At 37.0% G+C, this 21,170-nt stretch overlaps 1 protein-coding gene and 1 long non-coding RNA gene across 4 annotated transcripts in view; both read left to right on the top strand.

Annotated features, from left to right (window-relative positions):
• Positions 1-21,170, top strand: part of LOC309647783 — a 159,051-nt gene that overhangs the window by 36,031 nt on the left and 101,850 nt on the right. The window lies entirely within an intron of this gene.
• The window catches only part of DNAJC15 (DnaJ heat shock protein family (Hsp40) member C15), a 69,753-nt gene that overhangs the window by 26,690 nt on the left and 21,893 nt on the right, over positions 1-21,170 (top strand). For all 3 annotated transcript variants that reach the window (XM_082435449.1, XM_082435451.1, XM_082435450.1), the window contains exons 2-4: positions 5,182-5,233; positions 7,527-7,600; positions 15,795-15,871. In XM_082435449.1, the coding sequence (XP_082291575.1) occupies positions 5,182-5,233; positions 7,527-7,600; positions 15,795-15,871 (203 nt within the window). The remainder of the gene's footprint in view (positions 1-5,181; positions 5,234-7,526; positions 7,601-15,794; positions 15,872-21,170) is intronic.

The following is a 21,170-nucleotide window of genomic DNA, read 5'->3' on the forward strand; positions in this document are numbered from 1 at the left end:
TCCAGTTGCGGCAAGTGGGGGCCACTCTTCATCGTGGTGCGCGGGCCTCTCACTATCGCGGCCTCTCTTGTTGCAGAGCACAGGCTCCAGACGCGCAGGCTCAGTAGTTGTGGCTTACGGGCACAGTCGCTCCGCGGCATGTGGGATCTTCCCAGACCAGGGCTTGAACCCGTGTCCCCTGCATTGGCAGGCAGATTCTCAACCACTGCGCCACCAGGGAAGCCCCTCATCGATTTTTTAAAAGCTCTTGCTATCTAGAAAAGCTTAAGGAGACAGAACACATCTAAGCATACATTAGTGAAATAAATGCTATAGGTTAAAAATAAAGATCTTTGGGAGATTAGCATAAACGTTGGAGGCTCACCATGTTTAGCATCCTGTAGAGGACCCATTTGATATAGGCCTTTGCCTTGTTGTGTATAGTGACTGGTGTACAGTCATGCTTGTATCATTGAGGGTCCTGGTAGTAATGGATGGTTTTTTGGAACATAGTTTAACGAAGGGGCTATTTGCAGAGTTGTGGGCATAGTTTAAAGTAACCAAAAAGGGATGATGAATCACCCAGGGACTAGCACCAGTTGGAAACAGTTATGCACTCAGGCAAAGAGGCAAGGGGTTGGGAACTATGCTCCAGAACCCAGTGAGAGTTACAGGTATGGAAGAGGAGCCACTCAGCAAGAGCTATGGCCAAAGAGGAAATATAGCAGGGAATCAGTTGTACTATTGTTTCTACCTCCTTCCACTCTTTGCTTTTCTGCTGATGCTTCCTGTTGGGAAAAGTCACGTGTGCATAGCCTTTCAACCCCTTTTGGCCTCGTAAGAATGGGTCTTGGACTTGGAACACTTCCTTACCAAGAGATGAGGAGCTCACACAACCTGTACTTTGTGGGATTATCGTCCCCTGTTTCAGGCTTGCCCCCAGCTTTCAGTATTTCAGACTCTAGGGATAGTGTGGGATAAAGAGGGGGAGGGTGCTCGTGGGCCAATTTCCCTTTGTCGGCTGGCTGGCATCCACTAGCCGTATGAGACTAGTGCACATGACTGGAGCTGATCTTACTCTGTGTCTTCTCTATGTGAGTAAATCACTGTTCTACCTAGTGCTTGACTGTTGTGTTTTCCTTCACAACCTTGATACCAAGATATAATGGGCAGAAATGTATAGAGTCCTTTTCTGGGATTGGTAACCAGTGCATGGTGTTCTGTTCAACACTTCCTCTCATTGGCCAAATCCAACCAGAAGCGAGAGAGGGCAAGTGAGGACTGGATAATGTAGTCTTTTGAGATAAGGGAAGACAGAGGTAAAGAGCAAGGCAGAGAAGGGTGGAAAATGAATCTGGAGAGACAAATGGAGAATAATCATCAGAGTACTTAATACTTAATTTGTTAAATTAAATTGAATTTTTAATTGTTAAACACAATTGAGCCTTACGTATTGTTACGATTTTAATGATTTTTAATGATTTTCATCGTTAAAGTGAAAAATTATCAAATGTCTGATGATTTAATGTTTCTGATATAAATACCTTGACATAAAAATCTCTTTAGGATAAGGAGGCAACTATTTGTCTCATATGTATATATTTGAATAGTAGAAATAATAAAAATGATGCAATAATCAATCTATAAAAATGTGAAATTAAAATAACTCAACTTTTCAAGACTTTATGTTTTTCAAATATGCATTTTTCAAAATGTGAAAATTTGGATTATCTAATCTAGAGAAGACCAATTCATTTTCCACGGCCTACCTCAAAAACCACTTCTGTGAATCTTTTACTTGGACAAATTTAAGAGTTTATGAAACATTGTTCGTATTTCTGTTACACCACTTACATTCCTAATAGCTAGTTATTCTTATTGATAACATTAAAGTGGTTCACGTTTACTGCCTGTTTACTATGTGCCAAGCCACTGTGCTAAGTCCTTTACATACATTATTAATATTATCCTCAGAATAACCCTAGAAGTGTAGATATTATTGCTTGGTGCTTGATGCATCGGTGGATGGAACAAATTCCACAAAGGCCAGAGATCTTTATATTCTTGTATTAATATTTCTACAACATTTTGGTTTTGTGGTTATTGTTAGTATTCATATGTTTATTAGCCATTTAGATTTTTTTCTATGAAGTCCCTGACCTACTCTTTTTTTTTTTTTTTAATATTTTATTTGTTTATTTATTTTTGGCTGTGTTGGGTCTTAGTTGTGACACACACGGGATCTTCGATGAGGCATGTGGGATCTTTCGTTGCAGCACGTGGGCTCTTTGTTGTGGCACGTGGGCTTAGTTGCCCCGCGGCATGTGGGATCTTAGTTCCCCAACCAGGGATCAAACCCGTGTCCCCTATATTGGAAGGCGGATTCTTTACCACTGGACCCACCAGGGAAGTCCCCCTGGGCTCTTTTGTTCATTTTCTACTGGATCATCTGTCTTTTTAATGTGGAGGAATTCTCTGTATTTTTGGGTATGTGCTCATCGTTATGTGTTGCAAATGACTTCTCCCATTCTGTGGCTGGTTCAAGCTGAAATATTAAGAATACGTCAGATCTTCATAGGCAAAGATAAATATTTCTAGTCAGATGAAAGAATAAACAAGTTTTATAAGGAAGGAAAATAAATTCACACATGAAAACAGTTGAGTACTTTTTAAAAAATAAATTTATTTATTTATTTACTTATGGCTGAGTTGGGTCTTTGTTGCTGCGTGCAGGCTTTCTCTAGTTGCAGTGAGCGGGGGCTACTCTTCGTTGCGGTGTGCAGGCTTCTCATTGCGGTGGCTTCTCTTGATGCAGAGCACGGGCTCTAGGCGTGCGGGCTTCAGTAGTTGTGGTGCGCTGGCTCAGTAGTTGTGGCTCGCAGCCTCAGTAGTTGTGGCGCACGGGCTTTGTTGCTCCGCGGCACGTGGGATCTTCCCAGACCAGGGCTCGACCCCTTGTCCCCTGCATTGGCAGGTGGAGTCTTAATCACTGCGCCACCAGGGAAGCCCCATTTGAGTACTTTGGTTGGACTGAGGATCCTTAAAGTGAACCAATGGAAAATAAGCCTGGAAAACTCAAAATATGTAGCCCCTGGGAAGCTCTAGAAAATGCCAAAAATATACCTCAACAGAACACCTTCTTGAAATCAATACTCGTTTCCCTTCAGTTCAGGAGTAATTACGTCTAGACAACCTGAAGGGAACCTCAAAGACTGGTCTCTTGCTAGCTAGCTCTAGGCTTGTCCTTCTCTGCCAGGGAAAGAATCTTCCTTTACTGAGATTGCCCTAGTGCTCTGCCTGGTGAAAATGTGAATCTTAGAACTGGAGCTGAGGACTTCCCTGATGGCGCAGTGGTTAAGAATCCGCCTGCCAACGCAGGAGACACGGGTTCCAGCCCTGGTCCAGGAAGATCCCACCTGCCGCAGAGCAACTAAGCCTGTGCGCCACAACTACTGAGCATGCAGTCTAGAACCTGCGAGCCACAACTACTGAGCCCACATGCCACAACTACTGAAGCCCACGCGCCTAGAGCCTGTGCTCCGCAACAAGAGAAGCCACCGCAATGAGAAGCCCGCACGCTGCAGCGAAGAGTAGACCCCACTCACGGCAACTAGAGAAAGACTGCGTGCAGCAAGGAAGACTCAGTGAAGCAAAAAATAAATAAATAAATTTATTTAAAAAAAAAAGTCTAACTCTTTAACAAAAAAACAACTGGAACTGAGGAGGGGAAACCTAGATGAACTTTCCTCATCTTGTCTATGAAGAGCTCTAGACTTCCAAGAGAGAGTTACTGGGTGTTAAAGTTAGAGCACCTTCATACAGTTGGCCTTTGTGTCTTGATGTTTATCCTTATAGAGTCTCCTCTTGAAGACTTGGGGCTTTGATTTCCTAAAACTTGCATTCTCTTACAGAACTTGAAAACTGATGGCTATAGGGCTTTTCGGTTTTACTATCCATCTAGTCTTAGCCTCCATCTTATGATTTCTGCTGTACTGTTGTGAAATGACTCCATTCTATTCCCTAGTGAGATTATTGTAGCTTTTTTTTTAGTTTTTGGATCTTATGGGTTTGCCTCTTTCACCACTAATCAGACAAAAACCGTTTCTATAGTGTCTCTCCTTAATTCTGATCCCATCAAAATTTGATTTGGCTGTAAGTACCTGAAAACTGAAAATAGTAGTAGTATCTTAGGAAGACAATTTTATTTTTATCTCATGTAAATAGAAGCAGTCCAGGGGTGCTGTGGCAGCTCCATGATCATCCAGGACACAATCTCCTTTCATCTCATTGTTCTTCCTTCCTTATCTGACATGGCAGCTCCTGGTATAATGTCTAAATTGCAGCCAGCAGGAAGGAGGAATGGAAAAGGAGGACATTCCACCGTCCCATGAAGGACTTCTCTGAGGCTGCACACACCACTCTGCTTATATCCTATAAGCCAACACTTAGTAAACATAGCTGTACCTAAGTCTAAGGGGGGGCTTGGAAATATGTGTCTGGCTAAAAATAGGAATTTTGATCCTGTAGAAGAAGGGGAAAATGGATCTTGGGGGGGCAACCGTTGATCTTTGCTACATAAAACCTTCTTCTGTTGTGACATATATTTTCCCAAGGTGGTTAAGGAGAAAAGCATAGACTGATATGGAGTATATAACTAATTTAAAATTTATCAGGATGAGCTCATAACTTTAAATTCTGAATTCTTGGCTCTTACTGTAAAAATTTTACATTGATCTAGAAAGGTAGAAATAAGCTAGCTCTTAAGTTATTCATCACTTTTACTAATTTTTCGCAGTTTGACTTCTTTTCTAAACATGGATACGTTTTATCAAGTTTTTAAAATATAGCAGAGTCCATTGAGCATTGCATATGTAAAGGAGGAGGAAATATTTACCTTTTAGCTTTATAGAAGATAAATACATTAAACCCACTATTAAGAATAGTCTATAGAAAACATTTTAGCAATAGGTAACATAAAAGCTCTTGGTTAGAACAAATTCAAATACATGGAAATTAAATGAAATCTAGAATTATTTTAATTCACTGAAAATTAGCTGTAATCCTGAAGATTTTTAAAAATTCTACACCGCAGAGCTTGAGGAAAATGTGTTATTAATCATAATTATTCTCATTATTTAAAATGATTTACTTAAAAAACCCAGTATGTAACACTATAAGTGATAATCATTTTTTCCTCCATAGGCAGGAAGTTTGATAGCTGTGGGACTGGGTATTGCAGCTCTTGGATTTGCAGGTAAGATAAATAAAGGATATATATCAATAAATGTTGTAGGAGAAATAGTTCCAAATGGCTTCTATAGTGATTCATGAGAAGACTCTTAGTATTCTGAGGTTTTTGGTTTTAAGACATATGTTCCCATTCTTTGCAACATTTATAGTCACTGAAGATTTGTCAGCGTAGCAAATCTAGATAAACGTTGTAGTGAAGGAAATTAACGATACAAAAGCTAGGAAAACTAGCCCCAATAATAATTGATCCTCCTGACATTTTTTTAGTTTGAGCTATAGTGTACTATTAAAAAATAAAATCTCTTTAATATGAAGCAGTGTAAGTGATAATGGAGCTCTTTTATTCTCCCATATTTTTTTCTTGCCGATAAAAATACGCATTTTCTGAGCTGTCAGTTCTTTCTGATGAGCGTAGCCATTCATTATAGTATATTTATCATTCATTTTAACATGTTGATGTAATTTCTTTGAGAAACCCAGGAGAATTTCTTTTACTGCCAAAATCTTTTTAGAAAGAATAGTTATAAAGATTTAAAGTAAAATTGCTGTCTCTTCTAACCATTAATTTATAGTTTTAAATTGCATAGCTATTCTCTAATTAAATGTTAATCTGAGAGCATTTCCTTGTTGATAAAGATTTACATTTTTCATTTAGCATTTGTGTCTCTTAAGTTCCATGGATTTGATCTTGTTAATTGGATCTTCTTTTTAGGTGGAGCTACATTCCATTGTGGTTATATGCAGTGAGATCCAATAGAAAAAGAGACATAAAAGATTTTGTTTTGTTTTGTATAATATTTAATTCCACACAACTCTATTTAAAGCACCTTACCAGTAAGAACTTTAAAATCAGGAAGATCAGTGGTTCAGATTCTCTTGGTTCTTGTACTGTCAAAGTCTTGTGTCTCATATAACTATAGTTAACTACTTACTGAGGTTTCATGAGAAGAGTATCATGTCTGAAAAGGAATTCTGACAAACTTGCCCATAAACATAAAACAATTTTTGTATTAATTACTGTAGCAGAATAGGCATAGTTATTTCAAATGCAAATGTAAGATTTTTATTTGAAATTAGAGAAAGATATACTTTTGCCAAGGTCTTCTTTCTACAATGAGAAGAATTGGTGTATGTATTCTATACATACTACTCTGTTGCCAAATTCAGTTTACTAACTAGAATATTAATAGCAGGCAGTTCTCTTTCAGGATCAAATACGACTGAAGAGTAGAATTTAGGAGAAAGTACCCCTAGACTATTGGAACTAGACCTTCTGCTTTATGGTTAAAGTAAATGTCCAGATGTCACTTCTTGAAGCCTTTAATTGCTTTTTTACACTGAGATTGCATGATTGTGGTTTTGAAGGAATCTTTAAAAGCCATAGTTTATACTGTTGTAGAATCAAATGGAAGTTGATATTTATATAAGAGATTTAGATGAGTTAGGGTTCCAGCTTCATTTAATTTTACTCTATTTAATGTTCTACTTGATCTCAAGAGCTTTTTATCTCCTACTTAGATTGGCTACTTCACATCTTCCTATGTCTAGCATCCTTTGTTTTTCACTGTAACATGTTGTTTGCACAGGAATGGCAGTATATTTAGACAGGTTACTTCTTATAAAATATCTATGTAGTTGAACTTTCCCAGTAGAAATCTTGATTTGCAAATAACATTATGGTTAGAAATTGAATTTAAGTTCAGAGGGTCATAACTGGTTTTCCAGCAGAGCTTTGGGAAAAGAGACCCTAGTATTAGTGGACACACATTCTGATTAGGGTACAAAAGGTAAATTAGCCAGATAACATTTTATTCTTGTTCTATACCCTCAAAACAATTTAGGACCTGTTTTTCTATTGATACTTAGTTGTCCAGACTCAGAGGAGTTTTGATTATTAGGATGCCTAAGAAAGGAAAGCACTAAAATAAAAGAAACTTTTAGGAGAGTAGTCATCCTCAGTGAGAAATTGAGTGCTAGGATGTTATTGTTTTTATGACCTGTAACATTGTATAAAAGTAGGATTTTATACATAACCATTGAAATTTTCTAATTTTCTAATTATGAACCAAAGCTTAATTTAATAGCTATGAAAATTATATTAAAATGAAATCTGTCCTCCATTTAATAAATTAGAAATTTGAAAAAACGTGACTGTCTTTCTGGTAGATTTTGAGATAGTTATTAAAATAACATATATAAAGTAAACTATTAATAAATACTATGGTGAGCACTTTGTGGGTGTTGGCTTTCATTATAGAAAATATATTATATTTGCTTTTATTCCTGTTACTATTTAGGTCGCTACACATTTCAAATCTGGAAACCTCTAGGACAAGTAATCACAGAAACTGCAAAAAAGATTTCAACTCCTGTAAGTTAAAAATGGCTTTAGTTAGAAATCTAACCTTGCTTTGATTTTAGTTTATATGCCATTATTGATAGTAATTCAGAAAAATGTTTTGGATTTTCATACAAATGTTTGTATCATTGGCAACTTTATCTACTTTATTGATTTAGTTTCTTTTAAGTTTCTTGGTCATGTTATTTTATACCTAAGCTTATTCCTGACTTTGACTTTAATTATCATATTCCTTTAAGTAGTATTACATCAACTTTGAGGTAATTTATTTTCCTTGTTTAATTAGTATTCATTTAGTGATTGTCCTGTGCCAGGGGCTAGGCATAGCTGGTGAACAAAACAGACATGGTCCCTGTCCTGATGGAGCTTACCCAAAAGTTTATTTCATCTTCAAATTTGAAACTAGTTTCCTCGTACCACCACACCTGGCTATCTATCTCAAACATAAAATTATACGATTCCAACCTTGAAACCTATAGGGCTTATACGTTCATCTACCAGCATTACAGCTACTCTGCTGAGCTGAATATAAGTAAAAAATGAATGATAGTAGGTATCTAAAAAGCTATAGTGTGGTGAACTGTGGTTTGTGACCACTGGAGACCATGCAAAGAAAACTCACTGAAGCAGTACAACATAAACATTGATTTCTGGGAAACAGAAGATCTGGGATAGATCAGTTTGGCTTACAGCAATTTGAGAATGAATGGCTTGTTTTAGCAAAGGCATTATAGGCTTGTGAGGCTTAGTTAGTCATGAACAATAACCACACTTTCAAAGGATGACATACTATTTTATGACAGATAATTAAACTCGGGGTCAAAAGAACTGCAAGTGATTTTGCAGACTTATAAATGCATGTCTGTGATTAGAGGGAGCATGTGTTTATTTTCTGTTTTCCTGTTTATATTTTATTTGGTTAAAGTATTAATAGGTATTTAGCATTCATTCAGTAAATGTTCATTAAGCACCTACTACATACTGGACATTATTGTGGGGAGTGGGAGGTAGTCATGAACCAGGCAAAGACACTGCCCTCTAGGAGTTTACTTTTTAGTGGAAACAATTAACAAATAAATAAGATATATAATATGTAGAGGTGTTGAAGGTAGAAGTTTAGTTTTCTTTAGAGAACTAAATCAGCGTAAGAGATTGATTCTTTAACAGCAGAGAGGAATCTATATTAGATAGGTCTAGGAAGGCCTCTCTGAGAAGATGAGGGAGCAGGCCATGTGAACATCTGAAGAAAGAGCTTTCTAGTGGGAACACTGCAAAGGTTCCGAGGTGGAAATGAGTTTAGCAGCAAGAGTAACTCCAGTGGTGTATGTGGAAGGAATAGTGGTAGTTTGGGCCCAGATCACTTAGGGCCAAATAGACTGTGACAAAGACAGCAGATTTTGGTTTAAGTGTGATGGAAAGCCTTTGAAAGGTTTTGAACACGTGGGCAACATGATTACCAATTTAGGTGATCACTCTGCCTGCTGCAAAGAGTATAGACTAGAATGAGTCAGAGGAGAAGCTGTGAAACCTGTTAAGAGGGTATTGAGATAGTCCAGGGACTTAGGTGATGGTGGCTTGACATAGTTATTTAAATGTCTTTCCATATGTTTATGTATAGCAAATTGAGAGACTTTCAGAAATCATTTCTCTCCTGTTATGCTGATCTTCAGTAGGTATATTTATACCATAAATAGACTTGTGTTTTGTAGAACTACATTATTTAACACTGAAAGGAAAAGAGAGAAAGAAAATGAGAAACATTTCACTGCTCTGTGGAGGCTCACAGATAAGGTAGAATAGTTTAAGAGATTATTATGGGTACCCTGAATGCGGCCCCTGCATTTCTTTTTTCTTTTCAAAGGTGTCTCTATTTATTTATTTATTTATTTATTGGCTGTGTTGGGTCTTCGTTGCTGTGCGAAGGCTTTCTCTAGTTGTGGCAAGGGGGGGCTACTCTTCATTGCGGTGTGTGGACTTCTCATTGCGGTGGCTTCTCTTGTTGTGGAGCACGGGCTCTAGGCACGCGGGCTTCAGTTGTTGTGGCATGCGGGCTCAGTAGTTGTGGCTCGCGGGCTCTAGAGCGCAGGCTCAGTAGTTGTGGCTCACGGGCTTAGTTGCTCCGTGGCATGTGGGATCTTCCTGGACCAGGGCTCGAAACTGTGTCCCCTGCATTGGCAGGCGGATTCTTAACCACTGCGCTACCAGGGAAGTCCCGACCCCTGCATTTCTTAAGGAGAGAAAAGTGATATGTGCCCCCTTTCCCTCCCTTTTGTGGGCTTCAAGTTAAGACAAGTGCCTTTTGATAAATCTGGCCCCTTTTCCACAAAGTACTACTCTTGCAGTTTGCAGTGAAACATCTTGGAATATCTTTATCATCATCATAATTATACCTCAGTGAAGATAGGAGTTTTTAAAATAATTCTTTAAATATTAATTATTCCAGGGAAATTGAGGAATGAAATATATACATACTTTCTCTTGGCACTGATTCCAAAGAGCCAAATTCATAAGCACACCATTTACAGTGTTTTGATTTTGTAACTGTGTTCATTATTTAATCAAATAGAGTTACTAACAAATAGGGACTGTAGTCGTGTATCAGTAAATCCCTGTCACTCAGAGGAGAATGTTCAAGGCTCAACTTCCTATGGGTTCTCTTTTCATTTTTTTCTTAAACTTTATTCACTTCTTCGATGCTTTAACATCATCTTTTTCTTAAATCTCATCTTTCTTTTTCTCATGCTTTTTTCCCCATTCTTCTGGAATGTTGCCTCGAATAATTTTGTTCATATGGAATGTGTGGAGAGTTTGTTTCTTTCCCTCTCACTGTTATCATGTAGCTGCTGGCTTCTTGGAATCTGGTGGAGCCAGTATTAGAGGGATACTACGGAAGTCTCTGCTCAGACTGAATCTCTGTGCCCACCTTTACACTTCCCTGCGTACTCTCAGCCACATTTTTTGGTACTCTCAGACTTAGCCAGATTTTCTGGTGTTCTTTTTCCTTTGTACACTGCTTGTTTTGATTTTGATTTTCTTTTGTTTGTGTTTTTGGTTTTTAGGTTGGGGTGATTTTTCTTTGTGTGTTTGTCTGAGTGCCGGAAATTTGGGGGATTTTCTCTTTATTATTGATATTCTGAAATTTCACAGGAATTTTTAGCCTTGGCTTATGTGAAAATTGTCTATTTTTTGTTCTGTAAGATCCTCATATATTTTTTCTTTATTTTTTCCTTCCAATGTGTCTCTGCTCCTGGAACTCATACAAGTGGCCTTTCTTAGCAGTTGGGTAGATTTACTTCAACAGTTTAATTGAATGAGAAGATTGGCAGTGTGCTGTGAGCACGTAGGTGGCTTATATCAACAGTCATGTCTTGTCTCTTCCAAATCAAGGAGCCCAGAGGCAGTCTTGGAACCTCCAGAACCCAGGAGTGGTTGAGTACTATGTGTATTTTACTCCTTGGCATAACTCTTCAGCCCTCTGGGTTCAGTGTGATCTGCTGGTACTCTCCTTTGCTTCTCTTGGGACCTACCACCCACAGTTAGATGCATCCGAGGCTGTGATTCTCTTTCCTGGCCTGAGGGCTAAAGTGGTAGGTGGCAGGCCCTTATGCCCTATACTAATGGAGTTAGGAATGGTCTCTCTCTGCTGTACTGGTTTAATTAATTACCCTGATGTTATTTTTTGTATTTATTGACTCTGAATTTAGTCAGAGGGGCTGCTAAACTGGGGCTACTGTGATTTTTCTATATGTGCAGTCTTACCTGTTTTCAATCTTCCAGGATTTCTTTAAACTTTCTGGTTTGCTACTTGATCCATTTCTTGTTTTCTAGGCCTCTTATGGATTTTTCTTGTTTAAAATATCTCTTTTCTCATTTCAAAGGCACTTTGGAAAGCAAAAGACTTTTATTATTCAGTCTGCTGTTTTGAACCAGTACCTTTTACTTGATTTTTTAAAGTGTTAATGTATATTATTGACCCAGCTATTGTCTAATTACCTCTAATTTTTTTCTTGGGGAAAAAACCCCAAGTCATTTATCTTCTTTTGAGGCTTTTCTTTTTCTATTTGTGAATTTTTCTTTTTACTTGAATATAAGTTTTTTAAATTGGACTTACATTGTTTGATGGTTAAGTGAAATTCATGGAAATAACACTAATTAAACTCATCCTTCTGTGGCTCTATAAATCCAATAGATATTATACATAATTAAAGTTTATAGTTTATGGTAAATATGTTTCTTCTCTTAAGACTGTAGAATGATATATTTTCCTGGTTGTTTGGAGGGCTTTTATGTTTCAAGTGATTGATTAAATTAGCTAATGAAGACTTTAACTTGGTTCGTTTCACATCTTCTTTAATAATATATAGCACTACAGCATTCAATGTTAATTTTAGAAGGAAAATTATTTTGATTTTTGTTTATATATATATATACACTTTATAAATAAAATAATACAAAATAATAATTTGTAAGGTTCAGGGTGTGTTTCCAATAGACAGCAGAATAAATCCCACTATTACTGTTCTTGGAAATTCTATTAGAAAAATCTAACCATCTACTCCATCTGTTTGATGATATAGTTGTTCCTTATTGTAATCACATTTTTTTTTAATTTAAACATTTCCTTGACCCACCAGTGTTGTCAGAAAATAGTTCTGCATTGTCTATGTCTATATATCCTAATATAATGTAGTATTGGTGTATTACTTGTAAGCTTCAAAGGGCTTACAATTTCTTTTTAAAATTATGTAATGTAAAACCTAAATTCCATATGAGTTTAGAAGGCATGATTTTTTCTGAAGTAACATGAGCAGTTTTTTTTCGTTGTTTTCTCTGTCTGCCTTTCTGTATATAGCCCCCAAATATTAAATGTCTATCCTCAAAAATGATATAGTTCCCTTAGAAAGATTGTGATGATTGTATATTTACTTGTAAGCTTATTTGTAAACAAGTCAATGTTTTAGGGTATGAGCCTCATCCAGATGCTAGACTTTAAGTAACTTTTTCTTAGTCTCCTTTTCTACCTGGAAAAAACAAAGTAAAAAATTTGCTTAGATATAATGGCTACTTTTAAGGTTAATGAGCTTTGTGAATATAGTGGAAATGACAGTTCATGAAACATCATCAATTTATGTTTATTATGCTGAAAATTTGGAGCTCACAAAGGTAGATACTCATAAATATTAGGGAGTAAGGTATGCATCTAGTAAAAATTTTGATCACCTGAGAGAAACCTTCAAACCAGCTGTTCTTCCTCTGTTAAGTTTTCTATTCCTTTATATATATTCCCCTATATATCTCTTATTCCTTTATATATTCCCCTGTGTGTGTGTGCTTGTGTATATATACATAATTTGTCCACATTAGTATGTGTACTTAAACAATTTGATTCCCTTCCTCCCCTCACAATTTGGAGGAGGGGGTTGTTTTTTGTTTTCTTACTAGATTGTTAATTACTTGAAATTTGGAATAGTACATCATATTCCTCACAGTACTGGTACATTGATAGATTAGCATCTATGTGATAAAGGGCAGAACTTCACTTGTCTCATTTGAAAAGTTCTGGCACATAGTAGGTGCTAATGTATTTGTTGAATGAGTTAATTGCCAGGGAATTATTACCAATGGAAATTTATGACAAGCTGTTCAAAGAGAATAGCTTACACAAATGACCAGATCTGGCTCCTTAGGACTCATTTCTTAAGCTCTAATAATTTACTTGGTTTCCTTTTAGTCCTTTTTTTTAAAAAAAAATTGTATATGTAACTGTGTTTATTGTTGAAAATTTAGAAAGTAAAAATAAACATGGAGAAAATAATTATTCATAATTCTACCACCCCAAAATAACATTTTGGTGTATATACTTTCAGATTTTGTTTTATGCAAGCATACACTTATTTGTTTTTCCTTAGAAAAATATAGGTTCACGTTTTAGAAACATGCACGCATTCAATCATGTGTGAATTTTTTTCCTTCTAAAAGTTGAGTTCATGCATCCTGTTTTCTCTAAGAGCTCCTGAAGAGTTGTCTCTCTTTGCTGTCTCCCATTCCTTTCCTCCTGTTCTCTGTTTTTTTTTTTTTTTAATTTATTTTTGTCTGCATTGGGTCTTTGTTGCTGCGCACGGGCTTTCTCTAGTTGTGGTGAGCAGGGGCTACTCTTCGTTGTGGTGCGCGGGCTTCTCATTGCTGTGGCTTCTCTTGTTGCAGAGCACAGGCTCTAGGCGCATGGGCTTCAGTAGTTGTGGCTCGTGGGCTCTAGAGCGCAGGCTCAGTAGTTGTGGCGGGCGAGCTTAGTTGTTCCACGGCATGTGGGATCTTCCCGGACCAGGGCTCGAACCCGTGTCCCCTGCATTAGCAGGTGGATTCTTAACCACTGCGCCACCAAGGAAGCCCTCTCCTGTTCTCTCTTAAACTCACTCTAATCAAACCTTCACTTCCAGTACCTTCACTAGACTTAGATTTACCAAAGGGTAAATCCAGCCGTCAGTCCTCAGTTCTCATCTTACTTGACCTATCAGAAGCACTTCAAACTATTTTTCACTTCCTCACTTTTGGCATCTGCTTTTCCTCCTCCTGCACCGCTAGGCCGTCACAGTTTCCTTTACTGATTCCTCTCCATCTCTGTGCCACTAAATGTTGCAGTTTCTAGGGCTCAGTCTTTGGACTTCTTATCTACACTCCCCCTCTAGGTGACCTCATTTAGTCTCACACCTTTAAATACCCTCTGTGTACTCATGACTCCCAGATGTTATCTCCAGGTCAGACTTTTCCTCCACTTACATAGATATTTGAAACTTAATGTAACCAAAACCAATCTCCTGATCTGTGTTACCCACAAGAAACAAATAACAAATAACCACTCCTTCTCTAAGTCATTAATGGCAATTTAGGCCAGAAACCTTGCAGTTATTTGCAGAGTGAGACAAAGTTTAGCAACCTGGTAGTTTATTAGAGAATGCTCTTAGGATCAACAGCTCCAGAAGGCAAGAGAAGGAAGAAGAATGGAGGGATAATTTAAGCTGCACTGCAGTCTTAGTAAAAGGCCTGAGGCAGCCAGCTGCCCCCCACCCCCACCCCGGGAGCTCTGACACTCAGGTGACTCATCGTGATTATCCCGATTTGGGGCAAGAGGCCATGAAGCTAAGTGACATCACCTGGGAGGTAAATATAGCTAAGAAGTCCAAGGACTGAGCCCTGGAGAACTACAGTGTTTATACCCTGACGTCAGCCAGTCATCAGCTAGAGACCCTCCTGCGAAGGGAGCGTGAGCTTGACATTCTTCAGCCAAGGCAATTGCTGGAGTTTGACAGCTGAGTGCTGTCTGCCAGCAGCTGCCCCAGTGTCTGAGGAGTAAGTGCCTCAGCTCCGAAGGGGGGATCTGTGCAGTGTATAGCAGCGTTTACTGCATCATCTTTAGTTCCCTGCTTTTTCTCATATCCCATATTCAATCCAAACAAATGTTATTTCTGCTTTCAAAATACATCCAAAATCTGACAGCTCTCACCTCCTCCTCTACTATCACATTGGTGCATACCAGCATCATCTCTTGCCTAGATTACTGTTATGTCGTCCTAACTGGTCTCCTGCCTGCACTCTGCACCTGTCTTCTCCACAAAGCAGTTAGAGTAATTCTTTTAAAGCCAAGTCAAATCTGTTACCCCAGTGCTCTGGTTCTCCTACCACTGAGAATAAAATCCTAAATCATTTCCATTGCTTCCAAGGCCCTCCACAATCTGGCACCAGTTATCTCTGCTACTTCTCTCCTCCTTGCTCAGGCCTCTCCAGCCACATTGACCTTTCAGTCTAGTCTTCCGGTCTCTTGGCCTCCCTGTATAATATCCTGATGGTCCTCCCCACCTTGTCAGTTTCTCCTCTTTCTCAGTCAGCCAGTCTAGTAGGTTAAAAAGATGTCTGTCATCTCTACAGTAAGTGACTTGGTCAAGGTTATCCAGTGAGAAAATTACCGTAGAGCTTAGATAAAGTTCAAGCCTTTTGCTTCTACTGACCTGTTTTATTCCTTCAGTGTAGTGTTTATCTTGGTCATAATTTCTTGTAGAGGATTATTGTTTAGTGCTCTCCCTCCCCACCTCCCACTTCCAAGTTGACTTCTGGAAAATACATTACTCTTATTGCAGCTGTGTGATGGGATTGAGGTCATGCCACCTCATACATGGAACTAATTATTTCTTGCTCTTTCTTTCCTGTATAGAGCTTTTCATCCTACTATAAAGGAGGATTTGAACAAAAAATGAGTAGGCGAGAAGCGAGTCTTATTTTAGGTGTAAGGTAGGTGTGCTGCATATGTATTATTTTGTTCTGTGGCTAAGTTTGTCTTGAAAAAGGAGAAAATGTGACAATAAAGTTATCCTTATATTTTAAATTATGAATAGGAGGCAGAGGAGAAAATATCAAACTTTTACATTTTAAAACCTCAAATCTAAGAGATTATCCTACCACCCCTAAAAAAAATCAGGCATATTTGTGATGTGCCTTTATTTCTTAACAAGGAGCTACTGTATTTGAATACTAAAGTTCCAATGCAATTATCAAAATAACCTTTATTGTGACAATGAATTCTTTCTGGATTCAGTTTTCTAATTTGATATGTATCATATTTTCAATTATAACATGGGATCTGTTTCACAGTTCTTTCCTCATTCCACAATTTGACATCTAGCATATTTTGTTATACTTGTTTTACCTTAGTATCTATTTATTGTCTAACTTTGGACAGTTTGGAGAAAGTTAATGATATTATGTGATTGCTGTATATCATTTAACACTTAAAGTTAATAATACATCCCCTACCATAGATTTACCAGTATCTATATTTGTTTACCTTATGTTCCCTTAGAGCTCACTCAAATTTTTATGGGGGTTGGTTACAATATGTTACCTACAATACATCTTATGGTGACTTAGTCAACATAATTAAGGAGAATAGATCATAAAGTCCTATATCAACAGAATTTTTTAATCTCTTTTAGATTAGCAGATATTTAAGGCCAAACATTTTGTAATTTCTTACGACCAATCAAGAAAAAACAAAAAGGTGGGTAGGGGAGGAACAGCTCAATTTAGCTTGGTGCTTCATTTAAATATAAGAAGAGATGGGGGCTTCCCTGGTGGCGCAGTGGTTAACAGTCTGCCTGCCAATGCAGGGGACACGGGTTCGCGCCCTGGTCCAGGAAAATCCCACATGCCGTGGAGCAACTAAGCCCGTGCGCCATAACTACTGAGCCTGCGCTCTAGAGCCCGCGAGCCACAACTACTGAGCCTGCGTGCCACAACTACTGAAGTCCATTCCCCTAGAGCCCATGCTCTGCAACAAGAGAAGCCACTGCAACGGGAAGCCCGTGCACTGCCATGAAGAGTAGCCTCTGCTCGCTGCAACTAGAGAAAGCCCATGTGCAGCAATGAAGACCCAATGCAGCCATAAATAAATAAATAAAATAAATAAATTTATTAAAAAAATAAAAAATAAAAAAAAAAGAAGAGATGGGCTCTCTCACTGAGAATACAAAAAAAAGAAATGATTTTAAGCAGGGGAACCAAACTAGGAAATTAGCTATATTTCTAACTATTCTTTGCTTTAATATTATTCAGAGTGGCATTGTTATTTTTCTTGGGCCCCCATATCATCCCATTCATAGTGTTGAAATGTGAATATGATGCACATTATTAAACCAAACACAAAAGGTTTTGAGGGTATCATTTAATATCATCCAAGGTACTCCTGTTTTTAGGAAAGATAATTAGGAGTTGACTTAAGATACATAGTTATAAAGTTTTATCCCATTGAGCTGGAAGCTGTACAAAATTTCACAAGGAAAATTGAGTGGCTAACAGCACAGACTCTGATAACAAGTGAATCTGGGTACAAATACCAATTTTACCACCTGTTAGGTGCGTGACTTCAGTCTCATCATTTGTAAAATAGAGAAAATATTAGTTTCTACTGCATAGGGTTGCTGCGAAGATGAACACATATGAAGTTTTAGCATAAACGTAGAACTTGGTAACTACTCAATAAATATTAGCTAAGCAGACAGATCCTCATCCTGATTCTGTTGCTGAGGCACTTATTGTTAGCTTTTCTGCCCTTCAGCTTCTTCAGTTTTGATTTGTAATTAATAATATCTGCCTTGTCGGAATTTATAATGACATGAGTGATACCTTTTTATCAAAGTGCCTACCAAATAACAGGTGCTGAATAAATGTTGGCACCGCTCTATTCCCATCTCTATCATGAATGCAGAAGCTAAATATTTGCCCTTAACACATTAAGTAGAAAGGTGGAACTTATTTGCTTTCCTCTAGCCCTTTTTTTCAGTCAGGCAGTGTTGATTTTGAGGAGATTCTTTAAGGTGTGAATACATTGCTGTGGTTCCATTTTCTGTGATAAGTGAATCCAAATGATTTAGACTACATAACAAGTAGGTAAAGACAAAATGGAGCTGACTCTGTTGATACTCTATTTAAAAACAAAGAAACCCCTATGTTACTAGATGACTATGTTACTAGATGATTCTGTATAGTCTTACATATTGCGTAAGCCTGAAATATTTTACTGAGCTGCCCAGGAAAACTTAATATACCTGATATATTCTGAAATTATGCACACATTTGTGATTTTCAGACTTTCTAAAAACTTCTGTGGAACTCTGTTTAAATGTTATTCAATAGACTGATAGTAGAAAAAGATGAGACCAAAACTGCTCCATTTGCTACAGGATCAGGGGACACTACTCTGTTCTACACACCCCACTCACCTACTCCCAGTCAGATGCATTCCAGGGAGCAGCTGGAAATCCCTGATCTAGGCAAAATGATATTTAAAGTTACATTTTCAATTTGTGGTGGAATTGTCTATGCTGGAGATATATCAGAGCTACATTTAATTTTTAATGCTTTGTTTAAGAACTAGGATTCTCTCATCTTGCTTAATCTTTAAAGACCAGTATCAAGGAGCTTATCTCCTATATTTTCTTCTAGTAGTTTTAAGGTGTTAACATCTAAGTCTTTAATCCATTTTGAGTTAATTTTGGTGTGTGGTATAAGATAAAGGTCCAGTTTTATTCCTTTGCATATGACTGTTCAGATTTTCTGTTCCCAATAAACACTATTTATTGAAGAGACTATCCTTTCCCTCACTGTATATTCTCTATTCCTTTGTTGTAAATTAATTGACCGTATATGTATGGGTTTATTTCTAGGCTCTGTTCTGTTCCATTAATCTATGTGTCTTTTTATGCCAATACCATACTGTTTGATTACTAGAGCATTTGTAATATATTGATAGATTGAAATCAGGAAGTTTGATGCCTCCAGCTTTGTTCTTCTTTCCCAAGATTCCTTTGGTTATTCAGGATCTTTTGTTGTTGGTTCCATACAAATTTTAGGAATTTTTGTTCTATTTCTGTGAAAAATGCCTTTGGAATTTTGATATAAGTTGCATTGAATCTGTATAGTGCTTTGGATAGTATGGACATTTTTTAAAAATTACTTCTTCCAATCCATGAGCACAGAATATCTTTCTATTTATTTGTGTCTTCAGTTTCTTTCATCAGTGTCTTCTGGTTTTCAGTGTACAGGTCTTTCACCTCCTTGGTTAAATTTATTCTTTGGTATTTTATTGTTTTTGATGCAATTTTAAATGGGATTGTTTTCTTGATTTTCTGATATCTTGTTATTAGTATATAGAAACACAATAAATTATTATACATTGATTTTATAGCCTGCAACTTTACTGAATTTGTTGATTAGTTCTAAAGTTTTTTGGTGTAGTCTTTAGCGTTTTTTATATGTAATATCATGTCATCTGCAAATAATGACAGTTTTACTTCCTTCTTTCTCATTTGGATGCCTTTTATTTCTTTTTCTTGACTAATTGCTCTGACTAGGACTTCCAATGCTATGTTGAATAAAGGTGGTGAGAGTGGGCAACTTTGTCTTGTTTCTGATCTTAGAGGAAAAGCTTTCAGCTTTTCATCATTGAGTATAATGTTAGCTGTGGGCTTTTCATATATGGTCTTTATTATGTTGAGGTTCGTTCCCTCTATACCTACCTTGTCAAGAGTTTTTATCATTAATGGATATTGAATTTTGTCAAATGCTTCTTCTACATCTATTGAAATGACTATGTGATTTTTATCCTTCGTTTTGTTACTGTGGTATATCACATTGATTGACTTTCAGATGTTGAACCATCCTTGCATTCCTGGAATAAATCCCACTTAATCATGGCATATGATCCTTTTAATGTATTGTTGAATTCGATTTGGTAATATTTGTTGAGAATTTTTGCATTTGTGATCATCAGGGATATTGGCCTGTATTTTTCTTTTCTTGTAGTGTCCTTGCCTGGTTTTGGTGTCAGGGTAATGCTAGCCTCATAAAATGAGTTTGGAAGTGTTTCCTCCTCTTGCATTTTTTGTAAGAGTTTAAGGATTGGTGTTAATTATTCTTTAAATGTTTGGTAGAATTTAGTGAAGACATCTGGTCCTGGACTTTTCTTTGTTGGAAGTTTTTTGATTGCTGATTCAGTCTCATTAGTAGTAACTGGTCTGTTCATATTTTCTAAGATTCAGTCTTGGTAGATGCTTTGTTTCTAGGAATTTATCCATTTATTTCTCCTAGGGTGTCCAATTTGTTATTGTATAGTACAGTTCACAGTAGTCTCTTATCCTTTGTATTTCTGTGTTATCAGTTGTAATCTCTCCTTTTTCATTTCTGATTTTACTTGAGTCCTCTGTTTTCTTCGTGATCTAGCTAGTGGTTTGTCTGTTTTGTATATATTCTCAAAAAACTAGCTCTTCGTTTCATTGATTTTTGGTTTTTTGGTCTTTTTAGTCTCTATTTCATTTATTTTCACTGTAATCTTTATTTTCCTTCTACTAATTTTGGGCTTAGTTTGTTCTTCTTTTTATACTTCCCTGAGGTGTAAAGTTAGGTTGTTTATCCAAGTTCTTTTTTTCCCCCCTGAATGTAGGCTTTTATTACTGTAAACTTTCCTCTTAGATATGCTTTGGCTGCATCCCATAAGTTTTGGTAGGTTGTTCATTTGTCTCAAGCTATTTTTTTATTTCTCTTTTGACTTGCTTTTTGACTTAAGACTTATTTATTTTATTTATAGAAGAATGTTTATATGCTTATGTAGCAATTGATAGTGTATTTTAAAATGTTTGATAATCTGTTATTTAACCCCAGGAGATTAGAAGTAGCAAGTAACTGGCAAGTAACAGCTAGAGACTAGAACACTGGTAGAATTGAGGATTGACAACTGGCAGCAAGGAAGGCAGTGTTCAAAACAGACAGAAGAACTTAAATGGGTAGCATTTTATGACCATTTAGTATAAAGGCAAGCAAACCTCTGCAGACCTTGAGAGTTTCTTTGCACTTAATTGATACTCATGATAATGCTTTTTGAGTCATTCAAAATATGCTAGATTAGATTATTTATACCCCATTTTTTAAAAAGTAGGAAATGTAATACATTTTCATAAGCATTCTTTATGTTCATGATAATAACTACTATTCTTTGAACACTAACTGTATGCCAGGCCATGCTCATCCTTTTGCTTAT

Source organism: Balaenoptera physalus (genome assembly GCF_965194825.1).
Source record: "Balaenoptera physalus genome assembly, chromosome: 18".
NCBI classification, from domain to species: Eukaryota; Metazoa; Chordata; class Mammalia; order Artiodactyla; family Balaenopteridae; genus Balaenoptera; species Balaenoptera physalus.